This window comes from Ursus americanus, chromosome 10, assembly GCF_024610735.1.
Source record: "Ursus americanus isolate L20-20 chromosome 10, mUrsAme1.1.p, whole genome shotgun sequence".
NCBI lineage: Eukaryota > Metazoa > Chordata > Mammalia > Carnivora > Ursidae > Ursus > Ursus americanus.
In genome coordinates, this window is record NC_142136.1 from 79018436 (window position 1) to 79035745 (window position 17310).

General features: G+C 40.2%; 1 protein-coding gene across 4 annotated transcripts in view; it reads right to left on the minus strand.

The window, feature by feature from the left end:
• The window catches only part of FAM168B (family with sequence similarity 168 member B), a 40604-nt gene that overhangs the window by 17406 nt on the left and 5888 nt on the right, over window positions 1-17310 (minus strand). For 3 of the 4 annotated variants that reach the window (XM_045797165.2, XM_045797164.2, XM_045797169.2), the window contains exons 2-3: window positions 14754-14834; window positions 7576-7659 (exon numbers count right to left, since the gene is read on the minus strand). In XM_045797165.2, coding sequence (XP_045653121.1) covers window positions 7576-7659; window positions 14754-14823 — 154 coding nt within the window. In that variant the 5' untranslated portion in view covers window positions 14824-14834. Of the gene's footprint in view, window positions 1-7575; window positions 7660-14753; window positions 14835-15552; window positions 15829-17310 lie in introns of those variants that run through there. The other variant, XM_045797166.2, reaches the window with a different exon arrangement.

Sequence of the window (17310 nt, forward strand, 5' to 3'; positions counted from 1 at the left end):
CAGAAGCACTGCTTTAACCAACCACACCCACTAAAAAAGGTGAAGTCCTTCACTCACAACCAATGAATAGTCAACCTACAATGCCGTTCATTTCTAATGGAGGCCCGAGGCCTACTGCTGCAGAAATCCCTCCAGTTGGCCCTAGGTCTCTTAATCATCTAAAGGTATCTTGTAACACCTGCCTCATATGTATGCTTTGCTGATGATGATATGACTCCACGTCTATGTATATGCACCTGTCAGAATGCAACCGAATGGTACACTTAAAATGTATGCATCTTATATGGAAATTTCACCTAAAAGAAAACAAAATTAGTACTGCAAATACTAATGATATGTACACTGGACTACATGGGGTGAAGTGTATTAATGTCCCAACTTACTCTGAAACACATCAAAAAACAAGATGCACTGCAGGTAGAGGGAGGGATACACATGTGATACAAGTAAAATGTTAATTTTCAAAGTTGATTTTAGGAGTGCCTGCCTGGCTGTCGGTGTACCATATGACTCCTGAGCTTGGGATCAAGAGTCCAAGCCCCACATGGGGGGTAAAAATTACTTAAATAAAACTAAAAAAATAAAAGACTTTTAAAGGTTTAATGGTGGGGTGCTGGGGTTGCTCAGTCGGTTAAGTATCTGACTCTTGATTTCAGCTCAGGTCATGTGCTCAAGGTCGTGACATTGAGCCCTGTGTGGGGCCCTGCACTAGGCATGGAGCCTGCTTAAGATTCTCTCTCTCCCTCCCCACCCCACTCTCGCATACACTCTTAAAAAAAAAAAAAAAGTTTAATTGTGGAATCTTGGCACTGTGAACTTTTTTTTCAGTTTCTCTGTATACCGAAAAATTTCACAATAAAAATGTTGGAAAAACGGTCACCTACTATTTCTACTAATGACAGCAATGATTTTTTTATAAGATGTATTTATTTATTTGAGAGAGAGAGAGAGAGAGGGAGTATGAGGGGGAAGGACAGAGGGAGAAGCAGCGAGAATCTTAAGCAGACTCTGTGCTGAGTACAGAGCCCAACCCGGGCCTCCACCTTATGATCCCGAGATGATGATGTGCACAGAAACCAAGAGCTGGACGCTCAACGGACTGTGCCACCCAGGTGCCCCAGCAATGATTTCTAATATGCTATCATTCTGCATATTTTTGTAACTGTGAGTTATGTCCTAATACTAACCAGAAAATTTACTTTGTTTTCTTGTACAGATACTTTCTAACCAACACTCAAGACAAAATCAGTTTCAAGGACAACAAACATGTCCCCCAGTTAAAACTGAGTATGTGCCAGGCATCTTCCTTCTTTTGTTTTATATAGCATTAGCTTCAACGTATCACACAGAACCTCAACAGGAAACCGAAAATACAAACACACACACCTTTCATAGTATCCAAAACTGACATGGCCTCTCTAAAATACTTTTTAGACTTGTCAACCCCTCACAATATAAAACCAAATACAGAGGTGCCTGGGTGGCTCAGGTGGTTAAGGGTCAGCCTTCGGCTCAGGTTATCCTCCTAATCTCAGGTCGTGAAATCGAGCCCCACATTAGGCTCCCTGGTCAGTGCGGAGTCCACCTCCCCCCACTCATGCTCTCTCACACACTCTCTTTCAAATAAATAAATGAAATTAAAACACACATACACACACAAAGTACATTCACTGCAAAGTCTTTTAAATACAGTAACAGCTTTCCAGACTATCCTTTCCTAAAGACCATCCATACCAATGCAACCCAGACAACAAAATGATTAGAACCTTTCTCCTTTCCCTCTTACCAAAAGTCAGTCACCACTAGCTAACTTCTCAGGGAAAAATTCATGCATAAGGCCACTGTTCTTAGACTGCTAACTGTGAGGTGCCAAAAGCTTTTTATATCCAAATAGATAATTTCTTCCAAAAGTACTGCATACCACACAAGATTTAATGTAAGTTTCTCATCATAAAAGATATTTAGAAAATTCAGAACAGTAGGGGCACCTGGCTCGCTCAGTCCGAGGAGTGTGAAACTCTTGATCTCGGGGTCATGAGTTCAAGCCCTGTGTTGGGTATAGAGATTACTTAAATAAATAAAAACTTAGAAAAAATACATTTTAAAAATATTTAAAAAGAAAAAAGAAAATTCAGAACATAAAATGTAGGCGAGAAGGAAAGACCTGCACCAAGACACAGCATCAAGAAATTTCAAAACATTGTAGACAAAAATACTACAGATTACCAAAAAGAAACCCAGGTTACAGTCAGTCAAGCATCAGCAAGGTATCACAATTCTCAGCAGCAACAATGGAAGCTGGAAAACAATTAAGCAATGTCCTCAAAATTCTGGGTGGAAATAACTGCTATCCTAGACTTCTATAACCAAACTATTAAAGTATGAGTGCAGAACAAAATGTTTTCAGACATGAAAAAATCTCGAAATTGTGACCCTCCCATACTATTGGGAGACGACTGAAGGAGTTTCTCCACTAAAACCAAAAGGTAAACTAAGAAAAAGACAAGGACTTGAATGGAAGGAAAAGACGTAAGAAATCCCTGAGATGTTGGAGAAGAACAACCCCAGGGTAAGGCTTAATCTAGGATATCAGGTCCAGGGAAGACAAGGCAGTTGCAGAAGAAAATAGCCACATATTCACCGAAGGATGCTCACAGGGTCCAATAACAGGGATAGGAAGGAGTGAGGTTACCTTTAAACTGTGTGCATGTAAACCTTTAATTTAAATAAAAGAAACAGATCCCATGACCCCACAACCTGGTAACATTTTAAGGCTTTTCTCTCCTATGTGGCTGCTGTAAGTGAAGTTTTTTTTTTTTTAAACAAACCTGGGGTCTTACTTCATGGACATAATTCAAATCTTCCCCAATTTATTCTCCACCCAGACATGCATGGCAACAACCAAGGAAGCTACTTCACCACTCTTAGCAACATTTTTCTCCCTTTAAAATGTGTGCTGGGGTGGGGGGATAGGTTAAATAGTTCATGGGTATTAAGGAGGGCACTTGTGTTGAAGCAGCAGGTGTTTTAAGTAGGTGATGAATCACTAAATTCTACACCTGAAACCAGTATTACACTGTTATGTTAACTGGAATTTTAAAATTTGAAAAGAAACAAAGATGAATACCCCCCAAATGTATGTTAATGTAGTGTTCAAACCACTTCTTAAATAGAGTTTATTATAAAGAACTGAATGTTTTCTTGAGGACTTCAGGTGATCATTGAAAATATTGTAGATACTGAGGACCGTAAATGGGAGAAGAGAAGCCTAAATGTGCAGCCTCAGGACCATGGGAGCCTGATTGTGTGCATGCTGCCTGCCAGAATCCTCAAATAACACAGCTGGCAGCATATCTTAATTCATTATACAAATGTCAAAAATGAAATAAGATAACTTTCCCAGGAGTGACAGTCACGATTTGAGCCACATCTAGCAAACTCCACACCCCAAATTCTTTCCAATATATTGCTTTGATTCCAAAAACAGACAGTCCACTCTGGCTGCATGGGTACTCAGCCTACTTCGCTTGTTCATGAGGATGAAATGAATGACATCTCCATCAGAGTAATGGAATCTTTCAGCGAAAGCCATGACATCTCATCACAAGGTTCTCTAAACCCTTGCTGTGTCACGCTTAGAAGAGCTAAGAAATAAGCAGTACAAGGAATGGCAAAGTGCTTTAAAGAGCCAATACACATCACCTGTACTACACATCAGCTTTGTCCACAAATCTGGTGCTAAAAGAACCAGAAGGCAGATTGAGAAAGAAGCAGAAATGGAGACAAACTTTTTTTTGCTTAACTTTTTTATATTGACAACTCTGGCTTGCTCATCAGGTAAGATGAAAGGCCCACTGAAATGGAAAACTTTAAAATTCACAATATCAAACATTGGGCAGATCCCAGAAAAAGATGGGAGCACACCTATAGCCCAGACTCAAATCAGGTAGCTAGTAGCACTGCCGGACGTTGATGGAAACTTCAAAGTGCTTTTATTTTCTCATTTGCAAATTTCATACACATCTTTATCCCCAGCCTCTTCCCAGCTCATTTTTTATTCTCAGCTTATTTTGTTGTTTACAAATTTCACATACATCCTTATTACCAGTTTTCCCTAAAAATCAGAGGGTCTGACAATACTGGGCAGTCTGGAGGTTGACAACTCTCTGCCATCTATCAGCAGATGCCCCTTTGAACAAGGCAGGCCCTCTTGGCAGCCACCAATCCCAACAATCCCATTACTCCCACCTGCCTGCCCCACCTTCTTGGTTACAAAACCAACTTGAGAGCAGTCTTGGAAAAGTAGCAAGAAAGGACCCATCTCCCAAGAGAAGATGGAAGACACTGGTTCTACAGGTTGGCCTAAGGCACCCCAAAGAAGGAAGCTAACCAGGCCTAAAAACACCAAACTTCCTCTTGGGGGAGCACTGTACACTATGGGCAAGGAGAACAGCTTTGCCAGACTCAAACAAGCCTGAGGCTCTTTTTGTAAAAGAAAAAAAAAGAGTTGGAATCTTTTAGTACATTTTTTCTTTAAAGATTTATTTGAGAGAGAGAGAACACGTGAGCATGCACCATGCACGGGAGGGGGGGGGCACACAGGCAGCAGGAGAGGAGAGAATCCCAAGCAGACCCTGTGTTGAGCATAGAGCTTGATGCAGGGCTTGATCCCACAACCCTGAGATCACAATCTGAGTCAAAACCAAGGGTCAGACGCTTAACTGACTGCACCACCAAGGCAACCCTGCTTTTAGTACAATTTTATGTTAACTTGTACTCCAAGAAGAAAATGAATACAAGTGAGCTACCACGGAAAATTCTAGAATGTGCCATTTTATGGTGGCCTGCAACATGAGTAACAAACAATTCTTAAGCAAAAAAATGAACTTCAATCTATTCCTCCCATCATATACAAAAACTAAACCAAAATGGGCAACAGACTCAAATCTAAAACCTAAAACTATAAAACTTCTAGAAGAAAACAGGAGAATATCTTTGTGATTTGGGTTAGACAAACATTTCTTAGAAATGACACCAAACACATGACCCATAAATGAACAAAACGATGATCTGAAAATCATTAAATTTAAAAACTCTTGCTCTTGGGGCACCTGGCTGGCTCAGTCGGTAGAGCAAACGACTCTTGATCTTGGAGCTGTAAGTTCAAGCCCTACACTGGGTGTAGAGATTACTTACAAATAATCTTTAAAACAATAGAATAAATTACAAAATAAAAAATCTTGCTCTTTTAAAGACACTGTTAAGAGAATGAAAAAAGCCACAGACTGGGAGAAAATAGCTGCAAACCATGTATCTGTAAAACAAGTCTCAAACTGAAGAATAAGAAAAACTCAAAAACTGACATACAGTAAAGATGTACACACTTAACCAAAAACATTACAAATGGCAAATATGCACATGAAAAGATGCTCAGCATTATTAGTCATTAGGTAAGTTCAAATTAAAACTGGGATGAGACATTACTACACACCCCCCTAGAATGGCTAAAATTAAACAGAACGACTATACCAAGTATTGACAAGGAGGTAAAGGAGCTAGAACTCTCATATACTGTGGATGGAAACATAAAATGGTACAATCATTTTGGAAGACAGTTTGGCAATTTTTTACAAAGTTAAATATACACTTGCCTTGAGACCCAGCCACTCCCCTCCTCTGTATTTACTCAAGAGAAATGAAGCATATATCCACTCAGACTTGTACAGAGATATTCTCAGCAGTTTCATCTTTAACACCTCCAAAATGCAAATAATCCATATGTTCATCAACTGGCAAATGGATAAGCAAATTGTGGTATTCCCAAACAACGGAACCCCACAATAAAAAGGAACCAATTACTGATAAACACTATGACACGGATGTTAGTTACGGTGAATGAAAGCAGTCACTCCAAAAAGAAAAAGAAGAAAAAAGTACATTCCATGAGATTCATTAATACAAAATTTTAGAAAATAAGGCAATCTATAGTGACAGAAAACAGATCAGTGATTTCCCATATCCTGGTGGAGATTACAAAAGGACAAGAGAAAACTTTTAGTGATGAGAGCTATGTTCACTCCCAACTGTGAGGGTGATACACATTACATCAAAAATTATCAAACTACACACTTTAAATATGTACAATTTACTGTATGTCGTCTACATCTCAAGAGAACTACTTTTAAAAAGTTACATCCCGAGAAGTTTTATAAAAGGAGATGGGCGGTGCCATTTAGCTGTTAAAGAATCCAGTGAGTAGTAACATAATATTGCTGATCCCAGGGAAGGGATTTCCATAACTGATCCCAAAAGATAGGCAACAAAGTAGCAGGTACTCTAGGACAGGTGAGAGAGAAAGAGCGTAAGTAAAAGCTAGCAAAAACACAAAACAAAAACTATTCTGGAAAGAACAGGCCAATGTGGCAAAGAACCAGAGATTTAAAGTTGAGAGTCTCGCCTTTACAATCACAGGAAACCTTCTTCTGAGAACATTACTCTGGTGTAAGCAAGCAGGGAACATGAACTACAGGAGAAAAAGCTTGGGAGCAAGCCAAGGTCTTTGTCTGGGTGTGAGCTCCAGGCTGAACAAATGCAGTCAGAGTAGGAATAGAAAAGGAGAAAAGGGACAGAAGGGTCACAGAAGGAAGAATTTTATGATTAGCAAAATAGGGAGAATTCCGGGAAAGGACACTATTCCTATCTCCTTTTCTGTCAAAGTTAACTGGGTGAGGCCAGGGGTTCCAAGGTGAAAAAAGTGAAGCACCCCTGCAGATCCATGAGGCCAAGACTTCAGGTCAGTGTGGTCCACCACTGCTATAGGAGAATCACAAAGTCCAGTGTCGGTGAGTAAAGCCTGGAACGAGCCCACACCAGAGTACAAGCTCACAGAGGGAAGTCCCACTCTCTTTACAAAGTTCACACCCAAACCAAGTTAACTTTCGATGGTCTATAAATCTAAAATCTAAAAATATTCTCATGCATATGAAATAAGACTTTGTTTTAAAACTATAAAAGGGACAGCATAGGGAATATAGTCAATGGTATTGTAACAGGGTTGTCTGGTGAGACACCTAGCTACACCTGTGTTAAGAACAGCATAAAGTGTATTTGTAGGATCACGATGTTGTACACCTGAAACCAATGTAACACTTGAAAGAAAAAATAATAAAACTATAACCACAGTGCTATAACACTGGAGAGAAATCAGTCATCCCTAAAAATGTGAGCAACATGGAAATTTCACCTATTAACTAGCCAAAATGATCTTTAGTTTCTAGTAATCAACACTATTTCATAAACATGTGTCTTGGCACTAGTTAACTGTAACAACATATTATTAGGATAAAGATCTATGTTGTGGAAGAACATCAGAAATGCAATCTCTAAAGTTTTACGTGCAGCAAGAATAAAGTTTTTATCACACTCCTCAACAAGGCTAAACTTATGAACCAAGTAATCAATTCAACCCCAAATCCTAATTCTATAACCACACTTCTCAAAACCCACCCACTTTACATTCTCCCCCAGCCACGCAGACAAAGCACTTCTGCCAGCCTGCACATATAGGCTGCATACCTGTCTGGAAAGTAGGATTCGCTCCAGGGTACATGTTGGGGGAGTAGGCAGGAGCTGCGGCTGCATAGCCCATGGGGAAACCAGCTGGAGAAAAACACAACAATGGGATATTACCACCTGAAGGAGTAACATAATTTTACAACCATGGCTCCCACAGACCCAGCTGTTCTTAACTTCTTCATCAAACTCCACAGACTGACTTAAGGAGCCCAACAGTATTACACATGCTAAGCAGTTTGTCACTAGTTGTCTCCTTTCCTCAGAATTGGGACGGGTCACAGATGTCCATTTACAGATGAATGGATAAAGAGGATGTGGTGCGCGCGCGCACACACACACACACACAATTATTACTGAGCCATGAAAAAGAATAAAATCTTGCCATTCTCAACAACATGCATGGAACATCACTGGGTATTACGTTAAGCAAAATAAATCAGCCAGAGAAAGACAAATACAATGATTTCATTCACATGTGGAATATAAGAAACAAAACAAATGAACAGAAAGCAAAAATAAGATAAAAACAGAGAGAGAGGCAAACTGTAAGAGACTCTTAACTACAGGGAACAAACAGAGTCGGGGGGGGAGACAACTGGGTGATGGGCACTAAGAAGGGCACTTGATGTAATGAGCACTGGGTGTTATATGCAATCAATAAATCACTAAACTCTAACTTGAAACTAACAATATACTATATGATAACTAACTTGAATTTTAATTTAAAAAAACTGGAATGGGTCACAAACATAATCAGTCTTTTAAACCTGTTAAGTAGATGCTCAGAACTTCCTACAATTGAAAAAATTTGGCAGAAAACTGAGTTAGAATGCCAAAAAATAGAACAAAAAAATCAAATCTAAGCTAAAGTCAGGAAACTTCTAATACTTCTAGCAGTTTTATTGTAGATTTTCATCACATAATTTATTACTTAGCAATGGTTATAAGAATGCTAAGAAATCGTGTGGCGAAGGGGCTGTTAACTGGCACCGACACACGGAAATGGGAAAAATTCAATCTCACAACCCACTTGCAAGCAGCCTGATTTTTATTAATATAAATGAGGAATCTTTAATAACACTAAACCATAACCACAACTAATTCAACGTGAATACAACAAAAACCTCAAATAAGACACTGTTACAGTCAAAATCCTGGCTACCAGGCATCCACCAGCAAAGGGGCCTCTGTTACCTGCTCCTGGCCTCCTCAGAGCCTAGGGATCCCTGTAAGGCCCAAGCCTAGGCCTTCCCCCGACCTGTCTGGTTCACAGTTTAAGATGCTCCATTCATGTGACAGTTGCAGCATTAGAATCTACTTCCTTATATTCAGATAAAAATGACCCACATTCCCTAGTCTTTACTACTGTCACAAGCAAGTTGTGAAAAAAATGTTAACTTCTCTATCCTGTTTCCCCTCACCTGTAAATAAAGTTGAAATGGGACAGGAGACTTCAAAAGACATGCTGGGGAGACTCCTAGAGAAAGTGTCTCCTACGGATATTTAAGGTACTGTGGTCATTGAGAGTAACCAAAGTGAAAAAAAACGTAAGGGTAGTAGGATAACATAAGAAAACAAAATAGAGTTTAGAGTAGAATTCCAAAGGTAATCTTTGTGGGTCTGGATGTCATTTGTGAAGATTTTGGATAAACTGCCTTAGAAGAATCCCTGCAGTCTCCAGCACAGCTTGGATGCCCTTGCTCTGCTGCACCTCCTGATCCAGCTGTCCTATAGGTTCCATGGGTCTCCTTCGAGGGCAGGGACAGAAGTGTTCAGTCCCACTGCTCCCAAGGAATCCCTACTTGCAAGTGCCCAGTTCTCACCTCATATACAAATCCTCTGCTTCAAATTAGCTTTTTTCTTTCTCAAAACTGATCCTCCCCTACCTCAGAAGAAGCTATTTTCAGTTTCCTTCCTAGGTTATCATTTTCCTGCTTGTCCAATTACTTAGAAAAGTGTGAGGGCATCAAATAGTTACCAGATACCTTCATTTTGGACATCAAGGACAGATTCCACTTGAAACAGTCCTAAAATGGCTATTTTTAAAAGACCAGGAAGGTGATTTTCAACCTGTGTTCTATGAACCCTGAGCATTTCCTTAAGAGACCTCAACTATGAGCAGCAGAAGGCCAAGGCAGGCTCTGGAGCCTGCCCGAAATTCACCCTGGGAGATGCTCTAACTCATCTTAGTACTAAAGAATCACTTACAAATCTTTTCTAAGGTTTCACTGTTAAAAACGAAGTTTAGGGGCACCTGGGTGGCACAGCGGTTAAGCGTCTGCCTTTGGCTCAGGGCGTGATCCCGGCGTTACGGGATCAAGCTCCACATCAGGATCCTCTGCTGGGAGCCTGCTTCTTCCTCTCCCACTCCCCCTGCTTGTGTTCCCTCTCTTGCTGGCTGTCTCTCTGTCAAATAAATAAAATCTTTAAAAAAAAAAAAAAGTTTAAAATACTATTGACCTAGATCATATCCTGTAGGCTTCTGCAACAATTTCCTCAAAATCCAAAGATTTTGGATCTCAGAGATCCTCATCTCTCCATAAATTCTACCAATAAATCCTCCAGGGGCATTGTCTGCTTCTGTACTTACCTTGCGTCTAAGAGTTCCTAGAACACTACTGTTATGTCTGCTTGGCCCTTCCTATCCTAACCTTCTAACAATGAGTTAACATGCTCTAAAATGAGAGAAAAGCCAAATAACAAGTATTTAAAACAGCATAATTAACCACCAGCAACAGGACATCCTCTGCTACTTCTATGCCTGTGCACAGAAGTACACCACCCTCACACACCATCAAATCCCACACATACACCACCACCCTGACCCAGAGCCCCAGCATAGCTGACCTTCCACCTTGGCCATACAAAACCCCCACATGGAAACCCTTGAAAAAACTACCTCCCTGGACCCCCACAAACACTGTTTTAACTGGTCCTGATTATAGCATCTTCTGTTTCTTCATTTTTCTAGAAAATTCTAACCTGCAGGGCTCCAAACTACAAGGCTGAGAAGCACTGTTCCTTCCTATCCCTATCAATCATTCTGGCCACAGCACTGTCTTCCTAAAAATGCCACTCACAGCAAGTACTATGGTCCTTCAACATCTGGTCTAGCTCCGTTCTGGGACAGAAACATGGAAAACTAGAAACTACTCTGCCCAGACTCCTCTCTTGTAAGAGACTGTAAGTGATCCCAAATCCTAACCACTTTATGAGATTAATCACTTCATGAAAATAAAAACTTCAAAACAGGGCGCCTGGGTAGCGCAGTCATTAAAGCGTCTGCCTTCGGCTCAGGGCGTGATCCCGGCTTTCCGGGATCGAGTCCCACATCGGGCTCCTCTGCTGGGAGCCTGCTTCTTCCTCTCTCACTCGCCTGCTGTGTTCCCTCTCTCGCTGGCTGCCTCTCTGTCACATAAATAAATAAAATCTTTAAAAAAAAAAAAAAAACTTCAAAACAGAAGATACCATAAGCTAAGTAAAAAAAAAATTCAAACTAAGAAAAAATACTTGCAAATTATATAGACAAAAACTTAATACTCTTAATATATAAATAATTCTTAAAACTAAAAAAACACACAAAAACAAAAACCCAATAGAAAAAAAAACAATCAATAGAAGACATGGACATAACTGCCAACTACCACTAAACTGATCTCATTTCTAACATCAGACTGGCAAAACTCCAAAAGCTGAAAACATACTTTGTTGGCAAGACTGTGGGGAAACCATTGCCTTACACACTTCTGGGAGGAATACAAAACAGTACAAATCCTATGGAGGGGAAATCAGAAGCATCTTAAAATTACATATGTATTTACACTCTGACCCAGCAATCCCATCTCAAGGAACCCACCCTGAAGATAATTTCCACAATCAACATAAGCTACAATATTACTGGAATACCAAAATACTTCAAACAACACATCTATCCAAAGAATTGAATAAACTATGGAAACCCCATAATTATGACGCAGGGCTACACAACAGTACTCTGCAAATATAAAAAAGAACAAGGCAAACCCTTGTAAGCTGACATGGAATGATTTCTAGAATATACAGAGTTGACAAAGCAAAGCACCACCTGAACTTCTATTCCAGAAAAGCCGCCCCTGTTCAGCCATGAGCAGCAATATGTGCGCTGACAACCTCTGGCAGCAGCACCTCCAAAGGCCACTTCTGCCTAATGAGGGCCTCCTCTAACCTCCAATTCTTCCCTCACAGCTCCCCCATGAAGAATTAAGCAACGTGTAGCACAGTCCTGAGGCTCCCCCTACCTGATTCTACATCCTCTTTATTAGGCCTTTCACAAATGTTCCCCAAAAATGCCAACTTCCCTAATTTCATCTCAGTGTCCATTACCTTTTACATAACAAAAGAGAAATTAAAACATACGGACAAACTGGAGTGGGGGCATGATATGAACTGAATATTTGTGTCCCCTCCAAAATTTATGTGTTGAAATTCTAATCCACAAATGTGACAGTATTTGAAGATACTCAACTGTGGTAATCATTTCACAGTGTATACATACATTAAATCATTGCATATACCTTTCAAAAAAACCACATTGTACAACCTAAATATATATAATTTTTACTTGTCAATCATATCTCAATAAAGCTCAGTTTAAAAAAAAAAAAAAGCTAATCAGCATGCTATCTGCCTCACAGGGAAGACATCAACTGGGCCACCTACAATTTTTAATACACTGTGTATTACATTCAATGAAAAAACATTAGGCATGCCAAGAGACAGAACTGCACAGTTGAAAAACAAAAGAAAAAGACAAACTGACAATAGAAACAAACCCACAGGTGATTCACAGATAGCAGTCAACCAAGCATGCTGGAGAAAAAAGAAAATGGGAGTACATGAAAAGATTCAATAAATGGGTTTTATAGCAAATTACAGAAGAATTAGCAGGGTTAGAGAAATGGAAGCAGATCAGTATAAAATATCCACATTAAAACTCACAGAAGAAAATGTAGAATACAAAAAAGGATTCAGGAGATGTGAGACAGAGTAAAATGATCTAATACTATTTATAAATGGAGTCCCAGGAGAGGAGAAAGGAGCAGAAAAAAAGTATTTGAAAAGTCACTGTTATTGCCTGGGGGGGGCGGGGAATCAACCTACTGAGGCTGTTTTCAGCGTTACTGAAACAGACACACTCAGTATTGTCTAAGCTGCTTTAGTTCTGGAAAGGCAGAGCTGAGGAGTTACAAAAGAGACACTGTGGCCCACAAAGCCTGAAATATGTACTACACCTGGACCTTCATATAAGGTTGAACCCTGCTTTTGACCAACCAAACAACTGGAATAAAATTAGACACCCTGCATAGAACAGGAGTATGACAGGCGTTGCTTTATTAAAAAGACTATCAGGTAAAACTAATGCCATCGGGTTTTGCCTATTTCCCTTGCTCTAGATCCACTCAGGAGTCTCAGGAAGCTACTTGGCATTCTGTTTAAACTAGTGTTTGATAATTTAGAGACAATAGGTCTTATTACTAAATTCTGTCACTCCTCTTCTTGTCTATTCAGTCCTGCTGGAGCTCTTAATTCTCCCCAAATCTCATTCTGACATCTCCGTTTCTTAACTGGTCTCCTATTGCCCCCTTTCCTTATTTTGCATCCCATTTAGCAGTGTTTTACCTGATTTAACCTGAATTTTGTTCAAATGCCATTGCTTTTTCATTTAAGTTTCAGTTGGTTCTTTATTTCCCCCGTGTCTTGTCCCCTCTTATATTCTGACTCTTTCTTTTAGATCTTCAATTATTCTAAACTTGTGTGATGCAATATCTATTCCTGCAATCTTTCCTGACTGGTAATGCTTACTTGATGAAGAAGTCACATGTTTTATAATAATTTTGCATTGTTAACAGGCAGAATTTTGTGGGAAACCCACACAACCTGAAATGAGAACATGTGCCTCCACAGCAGTTCTGTTTTTGCTGCTGTCTTCTGCTGGGGGTAATGCAAGCTGCAGACTACTTTTTATGTTAGTTTCTCAATTATGGACCCCCCTGCTCCCCACCCCCCCAGCACAAGTAATACAAAGTAGAGCCTCCAACATCCCTGACTGGTTACAAAGTCTTAGGAAAGAGTTCCCCTTCCTAGAGCCCAAGCAGAGACAAAATTCCCTTGTGGAACCAGTAAATGGATTTTTTTAGTCTACCTCTTCCCTGGGAGTATCACACTCTGGAGGAACCAGATTGATGACAGGTCCCACCTCCAAGCCCCAGACCCATAAGGCCCTAAGGCTTCACTTTCTCTCCCCATGTGGGTTATTAAAACCCACAAAAAGCAAATGTCCCTAGAACAGGCACATCATCATCATCTCAATGGCCAAATGCACTGGTTTTTAAATCACTTTCATATTCAGCAGATACTTTGCTTACTACCACCGCAAATTCAATTATACATTTTTCAAATGTTTTGTTCCATTTTTGAGACTTTCTTTAGCAACAGGATTTTAAGATGATCTGTTCCACCACATTATCCAAACCCACAATAAAACTGTAACATTACAAATAATTACTCCTTGTTGGATGTCACCAATTAGGATGACCATTTGCTATTTTCAAACAACCAGCTCCTTCCGATTCCCCCAAATTCTGCTTTATCGCCTCCCACACAGCCCATGTTCGACTAGCTGATTCCAATAAGGAGGAAATGTGGCTCGGGTCTAAATTAATTAGTAGAATCCCCTTCCTGGCCCTGGGATGGAAGCTGAGTGAAATCAGAACACACCCCAGGACTGGTCTGATTAGAGAACAAGAAGCCCTTGGGGGGTTTCCTGTAGAGCAGAGATAAAGAGGCTCATAGTCAGGGTACTGCTGGGCGGGGCGGGGGGGGGGGGGGCGCCTGAACACCACAGACAGACCACAATGGGGAGAAGTGTAACCTGTGACCAATACTGAGGCAATCCTGAGGAAGTGAAGCTGAGCCCAGGAGGTAGAAACTAGAATCTAGTCCAACTGTTAAAGCCACCAGATCAAGCTTTGGCCAAAGCCAGTCCTAGCTCTTGATTTTTCAGTTCCATGACCCAAAACATTTTCTTCCTTGTATAAATCACTTTGAGCTAGGTCTGTCAACTGAAAGCAATCTGAAGATACATGGGAATTTACCAAGTGTTTAAAGTTCAATAATGAAACAGAAATTTAGTTGCTTACCTGGATAACCAATTCCTTTGGCATTTGCATAGGGAACCCCAGAAGAACCAGGGCTATAAACAGGATTCATGATTTCAAGAACTAAAAAAGGAAAAATAAGTGATTTAGCCAAGCACTTTTATTCTCCGGTTTTTCTCTAATGTCACTCGTAAAAGAGAAGGCAGCAAGAGTCCCTTCTCTAGTTGATTAAAAACAAGGCATTTCGTGCAGCTGCCAACCAACACAGGAGAGAAAAGGAAGGCCACAAGGCCTGCTGAAAGCCCACCTAAACACTGTACGCTTCCCTTTACGTCTTTTGTCCATCAGAAACTAAGGGAAAAAGTGTTCTCTATGTCCCTGTTTAAAACAGTTCTTACAATCTAAATGTCCTTATAACAAAGAATAGTTAAGGAAACCAGATCCAGAATATGAAATATTATACAGCTACTTTTTAAACTGTTTGAAAACACAACTGATATGTTATGTAACAAAAGGAAAAGAACAATGCTGCATTATGCAGTATGATCTCAAATCTGTACCTACATATAGAACAGGCATGTGCACTTCCAGCACAAACAGAAAAGGTCTGGGAGAATATAAAAATATGAACAGAGATATCTCTAGATGGGGTAGGTTTAGTGGTTTTTTTCCACTTTTCTCTATTTTTTAAATAATTTTTGTTAAATATGTATATATTTTCTTTAAGAGACAAAGCAGCTATAGCCCAGCAACTCTATTAACCCATCCAATGTTCTTCCATCTTTTTCTCCCTAAAAAGTTCAAGAGCTTGCACAGCCACAACCATGATTTTACCCCTTACCCAACAGAAATACATGATTCCCATCAGTATCTCCAGCAAGCTCCTCTGAATTCTATCACCCAATGTATTCTGAAAGTGTGAGTTTAATTAAGACCACTCTGTCTTCCTGGGGCGCCTGGGTGGCTCAGTCGTTAAGCGTCTGCCTTCAGCTCAGGGCGTGATCACGGCGTTCTGGGATCGAGCCCCGCATCAGGCTCCTCCGCTGGGAGCCTGCTTCTTCCTCTCCCACTCCCCCTGCTTGTGTTCCTCTCTCGCTGGCTGTCTCTCTCTCTCTCTCTCTGTCAAATAAATAAATAAATAAAATCTTTAAAAAAAAAAAAAGACTACTCTGTTATTCCTCACCTAGTAAGTCACTCATTGATTTATGGGGTAGTAAGGATTAAGGGGATGTTAAATTTAAAAACAAAAACAGTACAGGGTAGTGGGATAGCAGGCAACAGGTAATTTGGGAACTCTGTACCTTCTGCTCGATTTTGCTGTGAACCTAAAACTGCTCTAAAAAAGTCTACTTAAAAATAAAAAGGGGCACCTGGGTGGCTCATGTCTTGATCTCACAGTCGTGAGTTTGAGCTCCATGTTGGGCTCCAGGCACAGCTTGGAACCTACTTTAAAAATAAATTAAAATTAAATAAAATGTACATATATATATACTCATTTAGTGTCTGCCTCCCCTACCACACCCCAAACTAGAAAGTAGCCTGGGGCAGACAGGGAACAGGGACTTGGTCCTATTTACTGCAGTAAATAGCAGCACCAACAACAGTATCTGGCACAAAACAGGTGCGTGTACGGGCTGACTTTGTAAAAACACACGCACCTTCGAACACTGTAGGTATCAAATTCCATTACAAAAACATATTGCAAAAATTAACCACTTCAAAGTCTCAGCTTCCCTGACTCATTTAAAATATTCACAATCAAGCAGCTGAGTACACATAAAAAAAAATACCCTATACCCAGTCACATCCCTAGCCTTTAATAACAAGTTCCAGTCTAAATTAGGAATAAATCGGGAACATCAGTGATTGGGACATTCTTACTTATATAATTAACTTTATTTTAAAAACTTCTAAGCCAAACTTACTATGGCATCCACAATTACAGCTAAGAGATTAGTCTAGATCAGTGCTGACCAACAGTACTCTCTGTGACAATGAAGATGCTATCTGTGCCTTCCAATATGGCAGCCATTAGCTAAAAGCAACTACTGAGCACCCAAAAATGTGACTAGTGCAGGATCTGGTTTTTAAATTTTATCTGATCTCAACTTAAATTTATTTTTTAAAATCTATTTATTTAAGTAATCTCTACATCCAACGTGGAGCTTGAACTCATGACCTCTATATCAAGAGTCGCACGCTCCTCCAACTGAGCCTCAACTTAAATTTAAATAGTCATATGTGCCCAGGGACTACCACATGGACAACACATGTCTACAATAGAGATGAGAGAGAACAAGGATAGGAAGGCACAGAAAGTAAGCAGGAGAATCGATTACATATCCTACCACACAGTTTAAGAATAAACAAACTGGGGGTACCTGGGTGGCTCAGTTGGTTAAGCATCTGACTCTTGATCTCAGGGTCTTGAGTTCAAGCCCTGCACTGGGCTCCACGCCCAGCATGGAGCCTACTTAAAAAAAAAAAAAAAAAGGAAGAACAACCATCTGGCATTGCCAATCCCTATTATCCTGTACTTTTAACCCATTTTTGGTGGCTCTCCAACAGAAGAATTGTGGAAGCCCTCATAAATCCATCT